A 27,248-nucleotide genomic window follows, 5' to 3' on the forward strand; every position below is an offset into this window, starting at 1 on the left:
GCCACATAAAAGTTAGTAATTTGAAACAGATGGGGTTAGATAATAGTTAGTGCACTGCATTGGAAATCAGTTGTATATCCTAGAAGAGGAAAGTCCACTGGTGCCCAAACAGTCTGTTTTGGAACTCTTGCTGTTTAACAAGTGATAATGGGTAAGGATGAATAGGGAAGACCTATGAGGCATAAAGCAGATGTGGCTTTACAAGAGGACTTGAATATACTGGGTGAGTGCAGTTATCAGCTCAGTGTTTCAAAATGTAAAGATTTACAATTTTTGAAGCAAAGATAGGATGCCAGAGTATATAATTGGTGGGGATTTATTAGAAGAGATAGTGGATGAGGAGAGCACAACAGGTTATAGCAATGACCAGGTTTTCAGAAGGATGAGGAGATATTGGAAAAGATCAAGAAACAATTTACTGGGATGGATTCTGGAATGTTAGCATGAAGAAAGTTTAGACATTACACAATTGCATTTCCTCCGTAGATTGAGGAGGGGGTAAGGTTGTGACATATTAAGTTGGTAAGGGGAAGACAATCCTGTAAGCTGTGGGGGTGAGAGCAGGTGATTGGAATACATTATCCGAAAGAGAGAGTGATAAATACATTTAAGGCAAAGTTTAATAAGTGCATGTTGCATGTCAGTGGGACCTCCCACAATGAATCTTCTGTTTCCAGGGATGTATGGAGTTAATGTTTCACTCTGTATTTGAATTCATTTTTCACTTCACGAGAAAAGTAAGTGACTGCAAATTGCAGGCACATTTTATACACTTGATAACCTGTAAAACAGCATTGATTTTGTATAATTTTCTACAGGAAATAAGTAGAAACATGAGGGGGGGGGATCATGCAGTTTATATATATATTAAATATTAAAAATGCACACCTAGAACTGTAATTTAATTACGACTATTAAGTTTTCACACAACAAACTTCTGGGTGACATTAAGCACTTTCATCCACTTTGAAGTATTGGAATTGCAAAAAAATGCACCTCATAGGAAGCAACAGTTGCCTTAGTGCTTCAATTTGAGTGGCTACATCAATAGGGCATTCATATTGGAACTCTACAAAAGCAACTCCAGCTAGTGCTGCCTTTCAATGCACAAAGCATGACTTTACATTGAATTCCAGTCACTGCAATGATAAAGGGTCATATTCCCTCTACAGATTATTATAAGCGACTATAACACTATAGTGTGTGAACTTGTAGACATTAGTACAATCCAGCATGAAGCATGCCCCACTCTCTTAGAATTTTAAGGACCATTATGCTACTTTGTGGGGATAGCATCACTATCTCCAGACAACCTAATTGAATTACCATATTTCAAAATATAAACCCTATTCCCTTTTGGTCTATTGGCAGGACCAACTTCTTTTCTCAGAGGATGCTTAAGAGTCAAAGCTGTATAACTGAGAGGAGACATCCACATAGCCTTTAAAGGAATGTGGAGAACCAACCAGGGCTTCTGACCCAATGTCCAATCCTCACCTTCTCGTGGTGCACCCTGTTGGATATCTAAATGGATACTGAACAGACGAGGATGGGCTGGCAGTTTGGGATTTAGTCGACCAAAGTGTATTCTTATTGGCTTAAACCAAAATAAAAAAATGGTGGTACAACATGACAAAATTTCATACCGGCTGGGGCATCACCCAGTTAAATAAGGCCCCTGTTGTTGCCAGGGGACCAGAGCAAACAGCGAAAAGTCAGCTACTGGAACAAATCTGAAAACACACTCCAACGCAACATCACCAGAGTTAAAAATCCGGTACTATCAACATAAGAAGCCTCAATGGCAAAGAAATGGAGCTAGCTGAGGAATTAGATAAGTACCAGATCGACATAATAGGGGTGACTGAAACAAAAAAGACAAAAACTGGTGAGATCTTTCTGAGCAATAAATACAAAATGTTATATTCAGACAAGGAAAAGAAAGAGTAGCCATAGTATTCAACACTAAATACGAGGCTAATCTTCTGGCAGTCTCAAGTAGAGTGATGTGGGCAAATATCAGAATGGGGAATTAGACAATGAGACTTATTTGTGCCTAGGGTCCCATAGAAGGTTCTACTAAGATAGAAGTGAAGGAATTTTTTGAGGCTTTAGAGAAAGCAACTGACACAATGAAAAAGGAAAAGTTGCTCCTTGTTGGGGATCTAAATAGCAGAGTAGGAAATGATTGTCAGACAAAAATATTTGGAGAAAAGAGCAAAGCTAATAATAATGGCAAATACTAATTGGATTTCTGCTCAGGACATGGACTGGTTATTACTAACACCATGTTCCAACATAAAAATGTGCACAAATTCACATGGAGAGAAGAGGCAAGGAATAAGAAAAGTCTCATTAACTATGTTATTGTTAATAGTGATGTTTCCTCCCTGGTGCAGGATACCAGAGTGTACAGACGATTTGAAATTGGAAGCAATCACCATTTAGTCTTGAGCAGGATAAACTTGAATTTCATATTGAAAAGAATAACATGTAAGAAAGTTTTAAAGCAAATAAAAGTTGAGTAGCTCTCAGGTGTGAACTGTACACTAAACATACACAAAGATTATTGAAGAAAAAATGAAAGAGTTTGAGAACAGGAACCAAACCTTGGAGATTCACTGGCAAGCTTTCAAGAAAACTCTGATTGATTCAGCCAAAAAGGCATGTGGTGAGGTTGTCTGCAAGGACAGAACTCCATGGTGGACACAGTAAGTTAAAGAGGCAGTGAAGGAAAAGAAGAAAGCATATCAAAAGTTCCTGCCAAATAAGTCTGCTTGTGCTCTTAGAAAATACAGAGACAAATGTAAGAAAGCTAAACAAAACTCATGGGAGGACTTTCGCAAAAACACAGAAAATAAATATCAACAAGGTGGCAAAATATTCTGGAGGTTGTTGAAGAAGCTTAGAAATGGAAGAAAGATCAAATAGAGAGTGAAAGCAATTATACAGAGAGAGAAATTGGTTTAAATGATGAAACAAATGAGGAATTATTTGTAAGGAGTGAGATCGCAAGGTTATGCGGAGTAATACACAGTGCGCAATGGCAATTGGAGCACCTGCAAAACGCTTTCCAGAGTGCCTTGGCTAACGGAAATAAGTGTTTGAAAGGAAAAATAAGCGTAAGAGTGGGAGAGTTTCAGAAATGAAGGAAAGAGCGTTGTGCAGTGACTCGTTATTCGGAGGTAGTGCTGTAATAGGACTTAGAGATGATAAAGGTGACATGAAAATGGGAGAAAAAGATATTCTATAAGTATGGAGTAATTACTTTGACAAATTACTAAATGAAACAAGCAGTGATAGCATAGTGGTAAAAAACACTCAACTGGCATACTGTCAGGAATACACATCCATGCTTGAAATGTGGAAAGGTAGCAGGAGTAGATGATATTCGACCAGAAATGCTGAAGTATGGTGGTATAAAAGTCTTACAGTGGCTGCACTGCATAGTTCAGAAGTCCTGGACAGAGGGATGAATTCCCGATTATTGGAGTAGAGCTCTCATAGTATCCATATATAAAAAGGGAAATAAAACTGAATGTGAGAATTACAGAGGTATTTCCCTACTGAGTGTTCCTGGTAAGATTTATGCAAGTATACTTGAGAAATGGTTGAGAAGAACTGTGGAAGAACAAGCTGGATTCAGGCCAAATAGAGGCTGTCAGGATCAGATCTTCACTTTATGACAAATAGTTGAAAAATCATGGGAATATAACAAAGATCTGTATTTAAGTTTTGTCGATCTGGAAAAGGCATATGACAAGGTGCCAAGAGAGAAGCTATTCAATACGCTACAGTTATATGGTATCAATGGGGTATTATATCAAGCAATACTTAGTCTTTATTTGAGTTGTAAGGAAGTACAAGAAGATGGTTTAATGTTAAATCTGGTGTCACACATGTACATGTGTGACACCAGATTTGTACATCCTTATGTACATTATCCATATGGATCACATTATGAAGGAAAGTGGTATTAAACCTGATATGAAAATTGGAGATGCTAATCTCAGCTCTTTGCTTTATGTGGATAATGTTATACTTCTAAATAAATCTGCTACAAGTCTGCAAGATTCTCTGACTAAATTGAATAACTGTTGTAATAGATATGGTATGAAAGTCAGCATTACTAAGACAATGAAGATAGGTAGAAACATTGAGAATATCAACTGCATTTTGAATTGAGAACCTATAGAACAAATAAAACATTTCAGCTACTTAGGTACGATTTTTAGTGAAGACGGTAAATTAAATATGGAAATAGACAACAGAATCAACCAAGCTGGTATGGTAGGAAGTCAACTGAATAAATTTATATGAAATAAGAGAGAAATTAGCCAAAACACTAAATTAGCTGTATACAAGACAGTATTCAAGCCAATTTTAACTTATGTGTCTGAGAGCTGGGGTAGAAGTAAAACACTTGACCATAGACTAGAGACCACAGATATGAGAGTCCTGAGAAAGATCATGAACAGATGGTAATATGATATTAGGAAAGAACTTGACATTGTCAGCATTCAGGAATGCGTTAGCAGAGCTAATCTCAGGTGGTATGGTCACTTAAACAGAATGGGAGAGGAAAGATTAGCAAAACATTGTTCTTTGGCAGGAAAACGACCCAGAGGAAGAACAAGATATAGGTGGATCGATACGTTACAAAGTGCCTTAGACGATAGAAATATAACATCTTAAAATGTTGGAGTCTTGACAAGTAACAGACTGAGTTGGAGGAAAATTGTAGTAAGGTAGATAGGAAGTTAGTAATGATGTAAATTTTTAATGTAGTACTATCATATCCTGTACACCTCTTGAGGGTACATGGCAGGAATTTGATGATGATGAACTTCTTTTCTCACCTTGTAACATCCCACTTTGAATGGATTTCTCTTACCCATTAGAACTGACTAAACTTATGTTCAACTGCTATTCACAAAGAACTGTTCTACTCACTGCTCCACAAAAATCAGGTTTGTCTACAGTAGCAGCTGAGTTGTTTTACACACATTACTCAGCAGATTCTAAATGGCATGCTCCAATCAGAGGATGAATCTCAAAAGGCTGAAGTATTTTGACTAACCTACTAAACACAACACCCTGATCAGTGTCTTAGTCACTTGTTGATGACTTGATGCTTATACTGCAGCATTCACGTGTTATGTACAAGGAAGCAGGAGTGACTGCATGCATACTCTTAAAGGCTGGCTTTCTTCTAGTGTCCTTCACCAACAGTATTCCATTGAAGCTGGAAAACTTATACAATGATGCTTTAAGGAGGTTGAGCAGCAAACGAGGTCAGTGTGTGAGAAATTCCCCTAATAGAATTTAATTAATGTTCTGTTAGAAATTCTTCAACTAACAAAATTCCATGAGTGTGCTGTTGTAAACTGTATTCTGTGAGAAATGATATTTGCTTTTTATATTTTAAGTTCTATCTGCATACAGGAACTTTGTCGGAGGGGACTTCATTAAGCCCTGGGGAAGGCTTGAAGGATTTACTGCTCAATTTTTTTTTTTTTAATGACATTCCCATCTTTATTCAAAGGTGGTGTTACATATAACCAACCAGCACATAGATAATTTTCAGAAGAGTATGAGAATGATAATTCTTGTTTTCACAATGAACAAAGATAATAGTGCTGTGCATGCAACAGATACCAAACTTTTATCTTAATTAAAATATGCCATAAATTTATAAGAGCAATAGCACCTACCTTGGAGCACACAACAGTGAAATCTCAAGAAACTGCAGATTCAATATTATAAAAATTTTATTGCTTTTCATAATTACATAACTCAGGTGATTTATGTCTAATGATGATAAATTAAAAGATGAGTTAATGGTATATGCTACACCATTACTGTCAAATTGTGAATGTGTCTAATCTCAGCTTTCCTTCATTCTCAACAAGATAAACCATATCTGCTACTGCCTGTTCAATAAGGGCAAGATGAGCTGCTTCATTCATCTTAAATATAAATAAAATAGCTAGTAAAAATATGAACTATGTTAAATAAACTATTTTTTTTAAAAAATATTTTCCTTAAGAGTTCTTTAATAATATGGGAAATCTCTTCACAAATGATACTAAGGAAAAGAAAACACTATCCTTACGACTTCTGTCAATTTATTATACTGTATTGTACAAGGATCCTAGTAAGTTTTGAAAGAGATTGGACTAAAGCAGAAATGGCCCTTTCCTAGCAGTCCAACTCTTTAAAAATGTGGTAACACATCTCAAATAGTCCCCATCATAACTCTCAACCTTCAATCATGTGTTCTCCAGTAAAGTGATACCACTGAAAAGTCCTCATATCTTACTTTTGAAATGGCTATTGTACAAGTTCAATAGACATTCATTAGCATAACAACTACGAAACAGTATGCTGGCATATTATTAAAAGGAGGAGGTTATGCCTCTTATGAAGAACATTTTAAAATGTATTACAATTCATAGTTTATAAATCCATTTATAAAAATAAAACTGAAAGAGAATTACAGCAATTTCCTTAATGAGTGTTCCAGGTAAAATTTATGCAAACATACATGAGAAGAAGAAAAGAACTTAGGAAAGATAAACTTAGTTGTCAGAATCAGATTTTTTCTTAAAGACAACAATTAAAATATAATTGGAATACATATGAAGGAGGCTCACAATCAACAACATGCTTTGTGAGTAATGTAAGTGATCCCTCAAGGTTATTTTTATCACATCACATATGGCTCATGCTAATTGATTGAATTAATTACTGATGAACTGTCATTTATAGAAACCTACATTCTCTGTAGCACACAGAACAAGCAAAAAATGATTTGCTTTTTCTGTGTGCCCATCTTTAGATGAGAGCACAGTTTGCTACAATGAATTTCTTTTTGCATAACCTTCTTTGGTCAAGATTATTCAGTAGGTTCGCTATAGTAAAAGTGATTTGGTAATGGGCCAGCTGATAAATTTATAGTTGAGATAATTTTAATCATATATATGAAAGATGAATTGGAAATAAACAGTTAATATAGAGACAAAGGACAGTGAATACACAGATAACATCAATGCCAAAATCATTAACAAGGACTCAGAGACATTGTTAGTATTAAAAAATGGGTATAGTGTTAATCTGAGAATGAACAATGTGATTTAAAATAAAATTGCAGTCTAGCAAAACAGGTGCTAGATGGCAGAGAACATATCCCGAAAAAAATCCAAATTGAAATTTTTAATGGGAAGCTAATAATACGGGGATGGTCTGAAAAGTTCTTGGCCTAACAATTTAAAAATTATTTTTATTTTTCAACATAATCTCCCTTATGACTTATTCCAGCAATGCTCCGCAACATTATCCTATCATTGTAGTGGTTCTCAGTAAGATCTGCAATCACCTCTTGATTCAAAGAAAAACTGACCAGCGAGGAAAAGTTTTAGTTTTGGGAAGCCCAATCTGGGGAATAGGGTGGATGTTCCAACAATTCATAGTGCAGATCGCTTAATTTTATCATTGCCAAAACATCTTTGTGGGCAGGTGCATTGTCCTGAGGAAAAATGATTTTTTTCTTCTGCAAACTAGGTCTTTTCTCACGAATTTTTTTGTCGTCTGGTTAAAAGATTGGAATAATATTCCATGGTTATTGTTTTACCCTTTTCAAGATAATAAACAAAATACCGATGCCATGATCTTTCCTGCTCATGGAACCATCTTTGGCGCTGAACAACCACCGGCTTCTGGTGTGTAATGGTGAATCCAAGTCTCATCCATAGTAATAAATCGATGCACAAAATCAGTTTTATTCTTGTTAAAATGCTCCAACACTGTTCAGAGATTTTCATGCGAGTGCGTTTTTGATCTGCTGTGAGCAAGCGCGGCACCCATCTTGCACAAAGCCTTTTCATTTGCAATTCTTCATGCAAAATATATCCTACACATTCTTTTGAAATGCCTATAGTTTCAGTAATTTTACACACTTTGACTAGCTAGTCATCCAATACCATATTGTGCACTTGATCAATGATTTCTGGTGTTATTACACGTTTTGGACGTCCTTCACATGGATCATCTTCCAGACTGGTACGGCCATGTTTAAACTTGGCAGCCCATTTCTTAATTGTTGAAAATGAAGGAGAAGTGTGCCCATAAACTTTTATGAACTTCAAATGAATTTCTTTTGGCAACCTTCTTTTACAAAGAATTTTATAACCACACGATGCTCAATTTTATTCATTTCAAGGGATTCAGACAGCTGTATAAAACAAACTACTTGATAGAATGACTTGCAATTTCACATGGATGCTTATGACAGATGTACCAACTTAGAAAAAAATCTTGCCGATAGTGTTGCTATTTATGGTCGAGGCTGAGAAGTTTTCAGACTACCCTCATAATGTAGAATTATAACGTTATCTGAACACCTCTAAGAGTACACGGGAAATGATTGTTCTCAAGTTAAGTTTTATGGATTGAATATGAGTAGTATGAACCAATGAGGTATTATAAAAAAAATACTGTTTTTCCTATTGTAGCTGGTAAATTTTTCAAGAAATTGCATGCTTTCTTTTCATTCCAGTCACACTTGGAGTGGAGATTGAAAGCACTTGTAAGTTTTGCCTGTCCAAGCAGTTCATTGTTTTTCTCAACCTTGAGATCTAGTATCTGCGAATCTATATTTATCAGGTAAGGGCTTGCCTCCATTTAGAGTGTTCATGCTGCTTTAAAGAAAAAGGATGTATGTTGAACTATAAACATAAGTGATCATGACAGACTGAGAAAGCAGCACTTTGCAGCAAAGAAAGCTGTAGCTTTACAGCATCCCTAGAGTCAGGAGAATAAATCATATTGATCTTCAAATCTGCAGACATGAGTGCAGTAACCTACATCAGGATTACCATGTCCAGGTTTCTTGGGATGAAAATCCAAAAGTGAGGGGTCAGTTGAGTGCAACAGGTATAATTGATGGGGTTGGTAAAGAAGTGATATGATCCAAATATTTCAGCACTTGGCTGGAGGGAACCAAACAAGGGGTCATCCTTAGAAATTGAGTAAGGGATTAGATTTTTTGCTTGGAGAGTGGTGGATGAGCAGAACCAGATGTGAGTGCTTTGTCTGTCAGTGACTTCAAGGAGAGGTACAGTCTAAGTCTCCCATGGTCTTTGGATTATATAGAGATGTTCTGTGCAATAATAATAACAGATGAATTAGCCCTGGAACCAAGAGATACATAAAAATAAAATATTATTTGATCCAATAGGAGATAATAAGTGATGACTAGACCCAGGAATACTATAAAAAGCAGGCTAGGAAAGTGACAGTTAAAACTGTAACTTCTCACCTGCTTTTTTTATACTGCTCCTGGGCAAAATTAGACTATGAAAAGTAGTCATAAAAACAGCTTTGGATTTCTGCTTACATGTAAGATTATATGCCAAGTAAAATAAACAACGACTATTGAAGAATAACCTTTGTCACCTCCAACTGTTATTACAAGATCAGTTTAGTAAAGTATACATCTGATTGGATACTGAAGTGAAACCAAATGACAAGATAAAGGTGAAAAAGTTGGCACATGGTAACTTAATGACTAGGCTAATGACTTCACATCACTTGCCTTAGTATCACAAAATGCTACGCATTATGGGAAGGGTCACTGCCAGACTGGTTCCATCTTTATTGAGGTCTCATCAGTGGAAGCAAGACCAAGTTTGAAGTAATGCAGAAGTCATATTTCCATATACAAGTAATCAAATGGTGTCACACCTCATTACTAAAATACTCTGGATTTGAGATAGATGTTCTAAGTTTTTTCACTTGGTTATACTATAAATTAAAGATGCCAAGAAATTATATTCTTAGTTTAACCCTTTATCCAAGTATAAGCAAACAAACTTTGCCTTGATAAGGGCTCTTATAAAAGTTATAATAGCCTGCTTCTTGCTTGTTAGTAAGCAGCCAGAGAGAAAGTTGGACATTGATGGTAGTTTGCAGTGCATGCTTCTTTACCAAACCCAATCAAATACCATACAAAAGTCAACCATTACCAAATGAATTTCTCTAAATCTTTCCATGGTGGGTGGTGAGGGCTAGAAGATCAGTTGGTGGGCTTCTAGGTAGTAAATATGGCAACTTCTCAAAAACCTTTTCCATGAATAGTGCCCCCCCCCCTTTCCCAGATGTGCTCAGTCAAAATGGAGAATATAGGATTGGCGTTATTCATGTTGGAGCACATGTTTTTAGATTAGTGGGGGATGACTTGTTGATGTACGAGTTACTTATGATTTCTTGGATTAAAGAAACCATTTAATTAAAAAAATTTTAATTAATTTTGTACATGTATTCACTGTCAATTCTTCCAGTTTCTGTTCTATTTGGTTAATTTGAAAATCATACTGAAGATACCCTTCACACTAGGGCTAAAATAAAATCCATATTAGATTTTATTCAGTTATTATGGCTTACATTCCAACTTGTGACATTATGAGAGAATTTTGTGCCAGACAGATGGATCTGGCACAAAATTGAGGAGTGCTGTGACTTTAGGCATCTCCATTGTTTTTGTCAAGGAACCAGAGTGAACAGTAAATTCAACTATCAGAACAAATCAACAGAAAAAAATGGAGCTAGAAGAAAAACTCAGTAAGTACCAGAACAGCGTAATAGGTGTTACCAAAAGAAAGAATACAAAAACAGATCAGATTTTTTTTTCTAAGCAACAAATACAAAATGTTTTATATTCAACCAATAATGATCAGAGAAAAGGAGTAGCTATAGTATTCAACACTAGCAAACAGCAAACAATATAACAAATAAAGTGACATGGGGAAATGGACAGTGAGACATATTTGTGCATAAAGTCCCACAGAAGGTTTCCTTAGTAGAAAGTACAGAACTCTTTCAAAGTATCAGACAGGAAAGTGACAAAAAATAGGGCAGTACCTGTTGAAATCTAAACAGTGGAGTAGGACACAATTACCATACATACATAAGAATGTTTTAGGAAAATGTGAATAAAGCTAATAATAATGGTAAGTACTTGTTGGGTTCAGAACATGGAGTAGTCATTACAATGTTCCAATATAAATGTGCACAAATTCACACTGAGAGAAGAAATAAATAAAAGTAGTCTTGTTGATAGAGATATCTTCATGCTCATTCAGAATACAAGAGTACACAGAGGATTTGAAATAGAAAGTGATCATTTAGATTTGAGCTGGTTAAAAGTGAATATCATATTGAAAAGAAAAGTGTGATTTTATCTTTGATTTTAAAACTTTCACACACAAGTTTTAAAATCAAAGATAAGCAGAGATCAGTTGTATGTTCAAGATTCATTGGACATGTGGTGATTATCTGCATGGACAGAAAATTAGAACTTCATAGTGGACTCAAAAAGTTGAAGTCAAGGAAAAGAAGAAAATGTATCAAAAGTTCCTGGCAAATAAGTCAGCTTGAGCTCTGAAGAATATGGGGGAAATGTAAAAGAATAAAACTCGCTAATAAAGGTTGTGGCAGATTTTTAATAAAAAACAGAAATATCAGTAAGGTGGCAAATATTCTGGAGGCTAATGAAAAGCTTAGAAATGGAGGGAAAGGACCGTAAAAAATAATCAGAGATGACAACATGTGTTTAAGCTTTCTTGATTTGAAAATAGCATATGACAAGGTCCTAAGAGAAATGCTGTTCAAAACATTACATTTATATGGGGTAAATAGGACATTATAACAAGCAATACATAGTTTATAATTGGAGGAGGAAGATGGTTTGATGTTACATTAGATTATGAAGGAAAGTGGCATTAAACCTGGTAACAAAATTGGAGATGTTATCCTCAGCAATGAGCTGCTCGTACAACATCCTCAAGAACTGAACAGCAATGCTGCTTTTAATAGAACTCATGTGGCCAGTCAGGATACAAAGAAAACTAGTAAGATATTTACTAGAGAAAGCTAATACAATTAACTATGGCACCTTTGGAAGACCATAGATCTGGCCTTGCTTACCATACAATGAATACTAGACAGTGGGTTCTTTTAGAATGAAACCAAGATTATTCTCTCCAGAAGATTTAAATTTCATTATCTGTTACTCGAAACTTGAGATATTTTATCATCATGTCAGCAAAATCATAAACATTCTGATCACATCTCAATGTTTCGGAAAGTAATTGCAATTAACTATTCACTTTTTTTTTGTAATAATGAATAGGTAACTTTGTATTTGAACTGCAAAAGCTAACAATTGTTTCCCTTTGAACTGTAATTGTGTATTCTCCTGTTTACATAGTTAAGACACAAGCAAGAAAGTGCTACATGACCAGTCTTTTCAATGTTCTCATCTTCTTTATACCCTCTTTTACCTCGCGGTGTCGAGGGTCCATTGATCATCGGACCTCAATCCGTTTACAGGATAAGGTGGTCAGCCCTATGGCCTGTAGTGTTAAGTTCTCAAGGCCAGTTTGCCTGCTTTGTGGGATGAAAAACCCCAGAATAAACTGGGGAAAAAACCCTGCTGTCCAAGACTGGCTAACTTGGCTATGGCTGAGGAAGATCCTTCAGCTCCTCACGTCACCGACGGGAATCGAACCTAGGACACTCCTTCCCCAGGCATATGGTTGCGAAGCGCATAGCCACTAGGCTAACCGCGCGGACCCTTGATGATATTCTTGTAATATATACAGTAATCTATCATTTATCTGACCACAGTGAGAAGGCTATTTGCTGTTCTCATAATTGAAGTATATTCAGGCACAATTTTTAGTGGGATGGCAATTTAAATATGGACAGATATAATGGTAGAGAATAGTGAATAAATTTATATGAAATAAGAGACAAATGCATCAAAATTGTAAAGCAGCTGGAGGTTACAGACATAAGAGTTCTGTGAAACATTGGGGGAGTAAATATATAACATAGGATTCTACCACTTAACACTGTTAGCAGAGCAAATCTAAAGTGATATGGTCACCTGAATATAATGGGAAAGTAAAGGTTAGTAAAACATGTCTAATGCCAGGAAGACCAAGATCTACATGGACTGTTACAAAAGTTTATAATGTACTTCGAGACGAGACTGAAATATAAGATTAACAATGGCAGAGTCAAATTGTTGATGTAAACTTTACAAGATACAATGAACTACAGGAATACTCCTTGAGAGTCCCTATCAGGAATTTGATGAACAATATTTATGTGATTTTTTACCACTGATTGAAAGACCTGCTTTAAGATAAATTTACTGGTTTAATCAGATTTCTTATTGACAATGTAAGACTAGTATTCTTGCATGCTTTTCTCCACCGAATATTATTTTGTTTAAAGAAAGTGCCAAATTGTTGTTCTATTGTATAGCATCATGAAGCTCTTATTATTTTAAATAATCCAATGTCTCAGGTTGAAATATTTGGCTATTAAATATATTATTTACTGTTGCCCTTGTGTTAATTTGACACATATTGGTTAACCCACAGTCAGAGACAATTCCTTTGCAGATAATATCTCATCATGGCCATATTTGGGCTGATATTCTGAAATATCCTGTGTAGTTCCAATTCATCAACCTCTATTCCCTGCCACAACAATATCCGCACTTGGATGACAGACCTCTGCAAAGTGATCACTCAGTAACCCAACCATTTTTCACTTACAATCAGCACTTTACTTTTCACTTTCTCCAGATTCTTTGGGATCTCCTACTTAATGACATTACTCATACCTGATTTTTTCTCCTGACCTTGACCATTTCCCATGCACTCCTAAAATTCTTTTAACGATCCTTATGCCACAGGCACTGCTACTTAAAAGAGAAAATCCTCAACTTTGTCGTTGTATTGCAACAGATTCTCCAGTTACATCCCCATGCATGTTGCCTTGTATTCCTCTGACAACTGTTGGGATGCCAAGTGGGAGCACACTTGCCAAAAAACATCATAAACAGTGGATTTCCTCATGCCATTTGTGCAGTTTCATTCACTGGTCTTCAAGAATGATACCCTTAATGTGCAAAATATTGTCTTCTGTCTTGCTCAATGAAGGCAAGCCTGATATCAATCTTCAATGTCACCACAGCTTGCTTTAAATTTGCTGCACCAAAAAACACACCTGCTTCTTTCATATCGCCAATTCAGGGTGAACATAACTTGGTAAATCCCCCTTTGCTTGCAAAAAATGAATAACTTCACAGACACCTGTTTTGGACAACACTCACATGGTAGCTGCTATCTTGCAACTGGAATTAGCTATGAGGCAACAGTAGCGCTAAACTGCAATGGCAGTGTAGCGCTACTGTTGCCTCATAGCTAATTCTATCTGTCCACGGTGTTTTATCTAATTCCCTTTCACCATTATTTGGAAACTCTTTGTACATCCTTTCTTGACTGTGAGCTTCCACAGCTCAGATAGTTCCAAAGATGTCCTTTGGCTGAAAATACCTGGGTTCAACTCCCATCTGGATACGAAGAAATCATATCACGGATGGCTTTCAGTCGAATAGGCTTTTTGAGTGAAGATAGAGGTAGCAGGGATTTTCATCCTGCAAAGCAGGCAAACCAGCCATTAGAACAAACTCAATTAACATACATAATACACTGGCCTCATACCCTGAGTTGCTTTGGCCATAAAATCTATATAAACCAAACCTTGATTGAAAATTTCATGTTTAGAAGGCTCATAAGTCAAGAATACTTGGCCATTCTAACAATCAGAGGCAATGTGACTACCTAGGTTATAGACAAATGTTATGACCAGATCCAACACTTTTGAGAGTCCCCTCCATCACATGCTGTTTCAAGCAATTATCTTTTAAGTAGGTGGATAAATTGCATTTACTTCCCCATAGTGACATGCCCTCTAATAATTACATAACATGCAATCATTGTACTAATTTATTTGTTGATGCATGTCTTCACTTGAATCCCCCTTACCTTCAGCAGCAACCAACTTTGTGTTGTTGTAGAAAGTTTATTTCACTTGGTTACAAGTTAGACCGAACTTGCCAAGAAATTATGATCTTGTTTAATCCTTTAACCAAGTGTAAGCTAAAAGTTTGCACGTGAAGTATCTTCGTGTCTATGCTAATTGTATACAGAGGCTGATGACTTCACATCAATTGCTTAGTATCTCATAACGCAAAGCACACATCCCTTCAGATGCGTATAATACTATGCATTATGGAAATTTTCTCCTTGCTCTACTTTTTCTTTGTCATAGGTTTCAGGTTCTTACTTTACTCAACACAACCAGTCAGTGGACATTTCTGCAGATATGTCTAATGTTATGCATTAAGGGAAGGGCCATGTCTAATGCATAACATTAGACATATCCGCAAGGAGATGCGTTTTGCATTATGGGAGATACTGAGATAGGACTGTTAGTAGCTTGCTCCACCTTTGCAAGGAGTCGTCCTGGTGTTGCACTACCTTACCCCAGTCCTGAAGATACTTTCAGGCGCAAACTTTGTTTGCTCACACTTGGATAAAGGATTAAACTAAATTTATTATATTCTAACCAAGTGAAAAATAAACTTTCAACATCCATGTTATTCTGTTTTGTGATTGCATACGGATGAAAGCAGACACACTAAGCTTACTTCCCTCTGTTTATGCTGATATTGTATACGAGTTACATTTCTCATCACCTCCCCACACACTGTATGATCTTTCCCACTTCCAATCTGTGTCCTCATAATATAGTGAATTTCACTACACACTTGTTTCTTGTTGCTAGCTACAATTTGGGCCAAAGAAACTTAATCTAACTTAGCACAAAAGTCCCTCATTTAAATCTTCAAGACATCAGTATTATCCTAAAGGAAATTCTCTATAACATAACTAGTGAATTTTTCTTGGACCCATGGGAGTTAACCATCTTGAATAAAATCTCAGTGAAGTAACAAGACATCCTATGTCAGTAAAAAAAAGTGGATGCAAAGTGTCCATTCAAATTGAAATAACATGGATACAAAGCATAACATAAAAGGAATTTATTATTCAAGAGTTCAGATATCTTAAAATATAAGATATTTTGAGTACTTACTCCAGTAAATGGTACTTTCGGTGAATATTTAAAATTTGGCCCAAAGTTCACACTCACCTGCTAAAAGATAAAATATTTAAATAAAAATGATTGGAATAATTTTCTGTTAATATTTACATGGCTGTACTAGAATAATTTTAATAAACATATCAGGTGCTGCCCAAAATATTCCAGACTGGCTGATAAACTAAATGTAGCCTTATATCAAATAGTGTGTTCATACAAGAAATCCAGTATCTCCCCATTGGTAGTTTTCCTTTAAGATTAGCACTGCCCCATAATTCAATCTGTTCTTTATACCTGCAGTTTCATCTTAGAGAACAGAAATAGGGCACAAGAAGTGTAGAAGGCAGTAACACTGCCATGTTGTTTTTGGCCAAAAATTATGCACTAAATCAGCCGCTCTTATGGATAATTAAATAATACTGCTCATTGGTATATGAAGGAATTCTTGATACACAACTCCTTCACTGACTTTTATCCATCCTCAGATCTAGAAATCAGATCTTCAAAATTCATGTACCGTTCCAGATTACTGCATTTTCAAAAGTGTCACTAAAGCAGTTTTATTGATTTTAAAATAAATCATGGTTCAAAATTTTGCTCTTTAACACCAAAAAAAATGATAAATAATTAAACTGCATTCATGAAAATTCTCAGAGACTATAAATACAACCATACTTTGTCTCAGCAAGTCACATACTGCCAATCTGCAAACATTTAGACAGCACTATATGTGTACAAGAGGTGAGAAAAGAATTGAAGCATACATACAAATCACTTTGGGTTATTTCCTTTAAATTGCTACCCTTGCATTATTTGGGAGCATTCTCTACAGCTATCACATGTCCTGAAATCATTTTCCCTTCAATGTACATTTTTATAATAGAAAAGAGGGAGACAATCTAGTAAGGTAAGTTTGGGAGCAACAGAGATGCTGTGCATAACATGACATCTGGAGATTGGTTCTACTCAGTCAAATCTATGGTGTTGACATAGGAATACTTATTCCTACTACATCAACCAAAATGATCAGCTCTGCTTTGATGAGTAGACTTCCTATGATATATGAAGGTCTGTTTGGCTGTGTCACCATTATGCTTGGTTACAGACAGAGAGAAACCACCACTACAACACGCTCACTCACAAACTCAACCTTTGGTACATCAAATCAGAAAATGTATGTATCAAGTGGTACGCCACATGCAAATTCTTCACTGTCATTAGCAGCTGCTTAACAAAATTTAGTTTAGAGATGTTTTTAATCAGTCCTCATATTAAGATACAAAAACAGCTAATCATTACAGGTTTACAGTGATTCTACTGGACCGCGCTAAGGCCTTTGACAGAATACCACATGGAATTCTAATCAGTAAACTGGTGGATGATGGAGAGATATCAGAGTAGTTTATTCAGGAGTAGAGTCCAAAAGACGGCCTGTGACTAGTGGTGTGCCACAGGGTTCTGTTCTTGGACCACTACTGTTTAATTTGTTTATTAACGATATAGGAAAGGATCTGAGAGGAACTGTTCATTTGTTAGGTGATGATGCAAAATTGGGTAGAGTAATAGCAAGTGCACAGGATGTCAAAATTTTGCAGGATGATTTGGATAGTTTGGAGGACTGGGCTGCTAAGGAGAATGGATGTCAATTTAAGGTTATGCATTTTGGGGTGAAAAGATTAGCAGCAGTATACCACATTGGTGGAACTGTATTCCAGGAGATTGAAGAGGCCAAGGATTTGGGAGTTGGTAGATAGGGAGTTGAAGTTTAGGGGGCACATTGCAAAAGTGGCTAAATCAGTTCATCAAATCACTTGGTTACTGAAGAATACTTTGACGAGTAGAGACAAGCAAGTTATTGTTCCTCTGTATTGAGCCTTGATAAGACCCCATCTAGACTATTGTGCCCAGAGTTTCTTCTTGATGGGGCGACCAAGATGATAGCAGGTCTATGGAATGAACCTTATGAGAACAGGTTGAAGATTTGCGGGTTACAGAAATTGGTTGATAGGTGGAAGAGGGGAGGGAAGGGATAAGATTGAGACATTCAAATTACTGAAGGGTTTCTATAAGATTAATTCAGAAGATATTTTTGAGAACAGGACTGGTGGTGGGAGGACTAGGGGCCATCCATGGAAACTGGGCAAGGGTGTTAGAGCTAGGTTTTTACTTGGAGAGTGGTGAATGAGTGGAATAAGCTGCCAGTGTCTGTTGTGGGTGCCATGACTGTGAATGAGTTAAAGGCAAAGTATGATAGATACTATGTGAATGTTGAATAGTTGTTCTTGACATGATGTTAGGGCCTCCCTCGATGAGTCTAAGGACTCCTTGGAGTTGCCCGTAATAATAATAATTAATCTGTGAGGGTGTGTGCTGAAAAGTTGTAATAATCACCATGAAGGAATTAAGCTAGAACCATGTAACTTACACAAATCCCACAAAGTGTTATACATGTTGTTACAATGCTCCTGCATCATTTGCAATCCTCTGAGAAAAAAGTATGTCCCTTGTTGCACAAACTAGTCCTCAAGTTGCAGATATGACTTCATCATCTGGGGTAAATTTGGGAATAGGAAATAGTCAGATGGGGCCAAGTCTGGTGAATAGAGTGGGTGAGGCAGACATTGAAAGCCCAACTTGTCTGTTGGGTTTCATGAGCAGTGTGGGCAGGTCCTGCAAAAGTAACCTGCTCAGTTTCCAGTGGCATTTTCCCTTCGGAGTTGTTGAATAAACTGCTGCTGTAACATTTTCACCTTTTTTTTTGTTTGTTTGTTTGTTTTTTGAGGTACTTAGTAAGGAATACACCTTCCATATCCCAAAAGACATCGGCAAGAATCTTCCCTGCTGACTTTTGGGTTTGGATGTGGAGAACCTTTCTGTCTACACTCCATTGATTGTTGTTTGGTCTCTGGGTCATAGTGATGAAGCCATGTTTCATAAACAATCACAATATGAGTCAAAAAATTTGCACCTGATTTTTGAAAATGACCCAAAATCCCTTGAGATGACAGCACATGTTCTCTTTTGGTCAGCATTCAAACATTTGGGAATCCCCTGAGGAAAAAAAAAAAAAGCATTTCCCTTGTTGCTTTTTAGATATGACTTCATTGACCACTTTGCTGAGAATTTCTGCATGTCCAGATGTTGTTGGATAATGATCCTACTTTTGGCTGGTATTTGTCTATCATCAAGGATCATGGCATTCACTACATCAATTTGATCATTGTGGAAGGTCTTCTTGACCTGAGGCATCTGTTGTCTTGCACAAAGTTTGGTGAATCTCAGTTGCAGACTTTTCTTGCAGCATGAAAAACTTGATTAACAGTGTGCACCTCTGTGTATTCGAATTGCTTCAAAACCTCTGACATGGCTTCTTATATATCCTAAACGAAAGAGAACAAATTATTACAATTTGATGAAACATGTGGTTAAAAGGTTTTAAGATATGCTCTTACTTGTGGTTATCAGAGCTTTTCAGCCCTTCCTCATATCTAGGTTCAGTTTGTACAAATATTATTTAACAGGAAATCTTTGAATACCACAACATATATATTTAAGCAAAGCCTAGAATTCTGTTCTACCAGTATTAACTCAAGAATACGTTGTGACAAATGTCTTACTGCTAGTACAAGTAGGCAGAAAAATAGTCTCCACATGTGTGAATGCAAACTGTTTTTGATTTCATACAAAGCTCTGCATAATAAAATCACATGTTATTACTTTGTATACAATCAACAGCACTAACAAAGACTCAGGGAGAAAGGGAATCAGCAATGAGCCTGTAACTCAGTGGATGTGGTATGTGTGTCCATAACACTATGGAGACCCAGGTTCAATTCTAGTCACTGACTAGAGGAACAATTTCTAAGTCTTTCTTCGACTGGTTCCTCAGTGTGGGTTCTACATTTGATTTTTTAACAATTTCAGACAATAAAAATATAGAATTAGGGACCAAGAGATTGTGGTACTGATACTTGTTCAGATGCTGTGTATAATTAGTGATAATCTTGGGCCAACTAAACTCTGATTAGCTATCAGTGGAGATTGAAAAACCCATCAATCTGCAAAAGTTAGATAAGGCTAAAAATGGTCTTGCCTACCCTATAGGGATATAAAACATGTGTTAGCAGTGCAGACTTAGAAATGGGAAATTGCAGTTCCTGAAAATTTTACTATTTTAATATAATATTCACAGTTTCTCTTAAATCTTAATTAATTTTGCTTGCAATCATCAAACTCAAAGTTTGATGATCGCAAGTTGATGATAACATAAGTTGATATATTAAATCAACAGAGTTATAGGGGTTAGGGACATAACAGTAATAAGTATACTCTCATTTTAATTTTCAAACCTTATTATAAAACTACCGTGTGTTACTGCCACTAAAAAACAGGAGAATAAGCACCCAAATCTTCCTCCACATCTTCATTACCTTCCCTATGTGAAGGACCAGGCTGCGGCTCTTCTGGTGTAACCTTTGTGTTTTTGATGAAAATGTCCGATGTGCTTTGCTTATTCCTCTTCTTCTTTTCATCATAAACTTGTTTATAGCAAGCAAACAAATCATGTACTTTCCTTTCTACTAATAAGTAACGTTCAACATTGGGGTCCATGTCTTCAACCATTTTGAGAACATTGCTAACTGCAGAGCACATTTCTGCAAGACCCTGCACTGTGAATTGTTTAAATACCACTCCTTGTTTCTCTTCCTTTTCTGCAACATGTTGTTCCTCCAGGTTGTCAACTCTTCAGATTGTTTCCTAGGATCACTATTTCTTCACTCAGTTTACAAATATCTTCATTTTTTTTCAAAACTTCTAAAATCATGCACAAACCTTTTTAATGTCTTTTTACATATGCCACTCATACATTGAAAAATCACTTCGTCCCATACTACAGCAATATTTTTAATAGCATGAGAGTCTGGTCATTTCCTTCATTAGCAGAAATGGCTTGTGAAAAAAGTTCTCCGTAGATAATAAGCCTCAAACACTGCAAGAACTCTCTGATCCATCAGTTGGATCAATGAAGTAGTGTTTCGAGGGAGAAACATGACCTTGAACTTGGTGAAGATCACCGATATAAGATGGATGACCTGGAGTATTATCTAGAATTAATAAAATTTTAAATTCTACATTTTCTTTCACACAATAGCTTTCCATTTCACTCACATAACAGTTGATTAAGGCATCCATGACTTCTTATATCTCTGCTAATGAACTGGAAGTGTATGCTTCCTAATGTTTTTGAAGGGTCGTGAATTCTCACTGCCATATCACAGATGGTTTCAGTTTATATCCAGCCACATTACTCCCTAACAGAATTGTAACATGGTCAAGAGCTTTGAAACCAGGCATAGATTTTAGTCGTGGATGAATTGTCTGCTAGGGCATTTTTTTCCAAAACAAGGACGTTTCATCCATATTAAATATTTGCTGTGTCAAATAATTTTTTCCAATTTCTCCACAAACTCCTTGGCAGCCTTCTCATCGGAACTTGCAGATTCACCATATTTTTTCTGTGATTCTTCACTGGGTTTTTAATTGGGTGTGTAGGGGCTATGTTGTACAAAATACTGCAAAATAATTAACTACAAATAACATATTTTTCAAACACAACATAAACAGAGGAACTGTTGAGCCAAATCCCAACTGCTGAGGAAGGTTGCCACTGCATTGTTGCTAAATGAATTTTTTCACCTTTTTACTTTATGCTTGCGTCTTATTCGAAAGTATAGTCAAAAATTTTATTTATTCCATTATGGGATCACGGACGTATCTTTAAAAGGACATAAGTCGAGGGATGACTGTACTGGAAACAAGCATAATGTAATAATAAAATGCACCATGATTTAATATTTATTTACATCATTGTTAAAAAAAAAAGTATTAATTGCTCAGATCTTTGTTTAGCTACAAATAATCTGGAAACCGATTCTGTCATCAAAATGAATATCTCTCTCATGAGTTTTGTTTTTAGATCTGCTTTTACTTTCCATTTTTTTTCATCATACTGCTTCGCATTGCAAGCTCTTCTACTGAAGTTCTCTTTTCTTTGAAAATCTGTTCCATTATTGATAAACAATTTTTCTTATACTAGAAAATGCTGTGAAAGCATGTTTTCTACATGATCAGAATCTAATTCATTGTATTTCAATTCAACATCACCTTTGTCTGGACTCACTACTATTGTTATCTTTCAATTTTTTAACATAAAACAATTTTAGTACAGCAAGATGAAATGCATGGGTGTAACGTTGCTGTTAATAGGTTAGCGATAATTTTCCTAACTGTAGTGCCATCAACAGAATTCAAAATTACGTCCATTTCTAAAGAAATCTTGAAGGACTCCAGTTTTTGTTTAACTAAAAACTTTAAATAAAAAATAAGATTAAATGAACCTTCCTTGTAATATATGTGTGGGTTCATGTATCTTTGGTCCATTAATCTTGAAATGCTCAATGTTTTCGTTGTTATATCTTAAAACTACATTTTTTTCATAGTAATTCAATACCAGATGAGAGATGTTTCTTACAACTGCAGGACCTATTTTAGAAAAAATTTCTTAAATAAAATCAGTCTATACTTTAAAATAGTATTAACGTTCCATAATTTATATACTTCTAGCACATGCTGTTTGAAAATTTGAAACAATTTTTAATTTCACAGCTTTTGTGCATTGTCAGCACTGTTTATCTTTCTTCTCATGCCATGAATATATTATCAACATTTCTTGTGCCTTTTACTCATTGTTAGGTTTAGTCAAAAATAATCTTAAATATTATCTTTGTAACCTTGATTTAACACTGTATATTCATAGACACGCATAAAGAAGCAGATTACAGTGATCTCTGGTAATATTACATAAGACCTCCAGGGAGTCAAAGGTTCATAGAGGGAGGTCATATTTTATCTTACTCATTCACACTCTATCTACTTAGAGGTGATATTCAGCTATACCAGTTGTTAAAGGGATTTAATTTTATCATAATGCCTTTAGTTAATTAAACAAATAATGAAAATGCAAGCATATTTATAGATTTAAGGAAAAGCCACACTGATTACACCACAGTACGATTTATCGGTGCATACTCAGTGACATACTTAGCATGTTTTTACTTTATTTACAAACACTCACACTTTCGAATTTCAACTGTCGACAAATCCAAACATGCTCAAAATGCCTCAATCAGGTGATGCACACTCTTTCTAATGTGTAAGTTTGGAGTGCTCAAACAACGATGGTTACGGTGTATGCATGCAGAAAGATTTCGTGTTCAAGTATGATGTTCATAATTATTAAAAATTTTCTTTGCTTCTTCCTCAGAATGAAAAGGCGGCGTTTTTTGGATGACTTTTTAAGCATATGTAAACAATAGCTTATTGTTTACATATGCTTATTAATTAGCAACACTGAACAGCAACCTGATTGAAGGTGAAATAAAACTAAAACATTTTTGTAATAGATTTCACGGTTTGATATGAACACAGATGATTAAGAAAATAACTATTTATTAACTTAAAAGCTGATAATTCACTGGTATTATATCCAGCATCTTCAGAGCACACAACACAAAGTTTGTTACAAATGCAAAACAACCACAATCCGGTGTAACAGTGGGACTAGTAAAAGTAATTGCAGCGTGCAACACAAGACTAAAGTCCTAATATGGGACCATCTAGGTTTGAAAAAAAAAAAAAAAGAATTCAAAGTTGTGAAATAGTAGTCCAAATGATAGTCTTAGAAAGTTTGAAAAAATGAAATAAAATAAAAGTAATAAATATTAATTTGTTCTTAAGATGACTGTCTCCCAAATCTTTGGTAGATTTATACAGCCATACTTGTTAAGGTTTGGAGTATGTTTTAAGGCTTCTGTGCATTACTTTTGTTTCTTTCCAATTGATCCAGTGTGCAGGGGTATCCAAAGCATGGTCTGCCAGACCCAACTTGCCATAGCAAAAGTGTCGGATATATTTTTTTGTGTTCACTGAGGCAGATGTCCACAGTTCTTCCTGTGTGTCCGTAGTAGGCTTGATGGCAAGAACAGGGCACTTCATAGACTCCTGGATGTGATAAAGGAGTGCACTTGTCCTTAGGTGAACAGACACTGCTCCAAGACCGGTCTACATATCAAATCATAAATCGAGATCCCACCAACTTACAAAAGAATAAGGTGTGCAAGTTGAACAAAGTCACTTCCTGGCCAAAAGAAATTGTCAAAAAAACTCAAACCCTTGAACGTTAAAACACCCGGAATATATGGTGCTCCTAAAATACATAAACAAGATATACCTTTGCATCCTATTGTAGATAGTATAAACAGTCCTACATATAAACTAGCTAAACATTTAGCCAAATTACTAACCACTTACACAAGCAATTCTTCCTCTTTTGTTAAAAATTCTACCCACCTAAAAAGTATTTTAGAAAACCACACCTTAAATAGTTCAGACCTAATGGTGAGTTCTGATATCACCTCATTATTCACTAATGTACCACTGATTGAAACACTTAACTTACTAAATTCACAGTTTCCCCCAGATATATTTCAGCTATTTAAATTCACAGTACAGGCAGGTTGTTTTACTTGGAAAGGGAAAATATACAAACAATTAGATGGGACAGCTATGGGTTTGCCCCTTTCTCCCCCCTTAGCCAATTTCTACATAGAACATCTGGAAAAATTAGCTATCAACACAGCCACTCTCAAACCTAGTCTCTGGCTACGCTATGTTGATAATGTGTTTGCTATTTGGCCACATGGCCCAGACACATTGAATACATTTTTAGTGCATCTAAATAGCCAGCACCCTAAAATCCACTTTACAATGGAACTAGAAGCCAATGACTGCCTACCCCTCCTGGACATACTGATCACACATCTTCCAGAAGGTTCCTTATCATTTTCGGTTTATAGAAAACCCACGCATACAGGGAGATACTTACACAAACAATCACACCATCACCCTTCTCAACAATATGATATCTTAAAAACACTAACCCATAGAGTTAGAGCAATCTGTTCCAATGACATTGCTCTCACTGCTGAACTTTCTCACCTACGACACACCTCCTTAACCAACGGTTATAATCCCCATAAAATAGATAACATACTAAATGCTACCCAGAAATCCCCTCTATCTACCACAGAAGACTACAACAAAACTATCACCATCCCATACATTAAAGGCCCATCTGAAAAGATATCTAGGGTGCTTAACAAACACCAACTATGCACGGTATTTAAACCTTATGTAAAATTAGCAACTCTCATCCGTTCACCTAAGGACAAATGCACTCCTTTATCACATCCAGGAGTCTATGAAGTGCCCTGTTCTTGCCATCAAGCCTACTACGGACAGACAGGAAGAACTGTGGACATCCACCTCAGTGAACACAAAAAATATATCTGACACTTTCGCTATGGCAAGTCGGGTCTGGCAGACCATGCTTTGGATACCCCTGCACACAGGATCAATTGGAAAGAAATAAAAGTAATGCACAGAAGCTTCTACAAGTCAGAGAGGTGGTTCCTGGAATCAACAGAAGCCTTAAAACATACTCCAAACCTTAACAAGTATGGCTGTATAAATCTACCAAAGATTTGGGAGACAGTCATCTTAAGACCAAATTAATATTTATTACTTTTATTTTATTTCATTTCTTCAAACTTTCTAAGACTATCATTTGGACTACTATTTCAAAACTTTGAATTTTTTTTTTTTTTTAAACCTAGATGGCGCCATATTAGAACAAGTAAAGTAATTGCACGCTGCAATTACTTTTACTAGTCCCACTGTTACACCAGATTGTAGTTGTTTTGCATTTGTAACAAACTTTGTGTTGTGTGCTCTGAAGATGCTGGATATAATACCAGCAAAATATTAGCTTTTAAGTTAATAAATAGTTATTTTCTTAATCATCTGTGTTCATATCAAACCGTGAAATCTATTACAAAAATGTCTGACGAACACATAAGCCTATCCACACGTGTAAAACTAAAACAGTTAAATTCATAAAGTACATTGTTTCAGTAAAGGACTTTCCAGATTTTATTGACAGCAGAGATATAGAACATAAAAAGATTCCAAATAGTATTTTGAGAGCTAAAAGAATTTTGAATGTAATTGCTTTAATTCTGCTGAAGCTGAAAGAAAGTTCAGTACAATGAATAACATTATTGATGTTCGAAGAAATTCTCTACTAATAGAGACAAGACCTGCTCTAAGTTATTTTAAGTTATTATTAAGTTATTTTAAGTTATTTAATGAGAAAATCTATATCTATAGAAGAATTTGACACTATTCCACATGCTAAATCCTGGTTGAAACATGGACATCATCTGGCAAGTGATAAACAAGTAAAAGAACTCCCCATTACATCTCGCCTAAATCAAAGTATGATATGGAAATTGTTAAAGTAGATTTTTAATATCATTATATATATGACATGTAAATAAATGTCTACAATACTTTTTTTTGTTGAAGCATACTGGTTGTTGAATATTACAACTGGGTTGGTAGATTTTAATGAAGTGAGCACCCACTTCACTAAGTGTGAAAAATCATCTCGTCTGCTACCGTCAGCATTCGCTGAAGTTATTTTTCCACATGTTATCATCCTTACTCATGAAAGGCAGCACCTGTAACACATAATGTGATTAGCTTCACAGACAGAATCTTTTAGTGTGTTTCTTGAATGGATAGGAGTTGTAGTTTTGGGGGGGAAAGGCTGTTTCCAAGATCAGAGGACTGTTTTTGGATTTACGGCTGAAGCAACTCAAGCTATGAAGCCAGTGTATTGCTTATGTTCTTATGGCTCAGTCTGTCTGTTGTGTGGGTGAAAAACCTAAGTTTCTGGAAGAAAAATTCCTTCTAACTTACCTTCAGTTGAAAAGCCATTATAAAGATTCTTCATATCCTAGACAAGATTTAAATCTAGATCTTTCCAACCAAAGAGCATTGTCAATGCCAAATGAGATACAGGTGTGGATAGAATGAAGGAGAAAAAATGCTGAAAACTGAACTGTTACAGATGTTCATCTGAAGTTCCTTGTGTTTCTACATGTTTGGAGGAATGTTGGCAACCAGTTTAATAGAGCAGTACCAATTAAAATAACTAATGAAAAAAATCATAGAAACAGAGAATCTATGAGAATATCATTAGAGTAAATCTGTAAAAAGGATATCACCAATTAATAAGACTGGTTCTTCTGGATAGCATTGTTTGG

General features: G+C 35.8%; 1 protein-coding gene across 4 annotated transcripts in view; it reads right to left on the minus strand.

Annotated features, from left to right (window-relative positions):
* Positions 1-5,753: 5,753 nt before the first annotated feature.
* Positions 5,754-27,248, minus strand: part of ash2 (Set1/Ash2 histone methyltransferase complex subunit ash2) — a 315,384-nt gene continuing 293,889 nt past the window's right edge. For 3 of the 4 annotated variants that reach the window (XM_090396985.1, XM_090396987.1, XM_090396983.1), the window contains 2 exons: positions 16,015-16,074; positions 5,754-5,969 (listed from right to left, as the gene is read on the minus strand). In XM_090396985.1, coding sequence (XP_090253111.1) covers positions 5,865-5,969; positions 16,015-16,074 — 165 coding nt within the window. In that variant the 3' untranslated portion in view covers positions 5,754-5,864. The remainder of the gene's footprint in view (positions 5,970-16,014; positions 16,075-27,248) is intronic. The other variant, XM_090396984.1, reaches the window with a different exon arrangement.

Source organism: Typopeltis vanoorti, chromosome 8 (genome assembly GCF_054136105.1).
Source record: "Typopeltis vanoorti isolate ZY-2024b chromosome 8, IOZ_Tvanoo_1.0, whole genome shotgun sequence".
Lineage (NCBI taxonomy): Eukaryota > Metazoa > Arthropoda > Arachnida > Uropygi > Thelyphonidae > Typopeltis > Typopeltis vanoorti.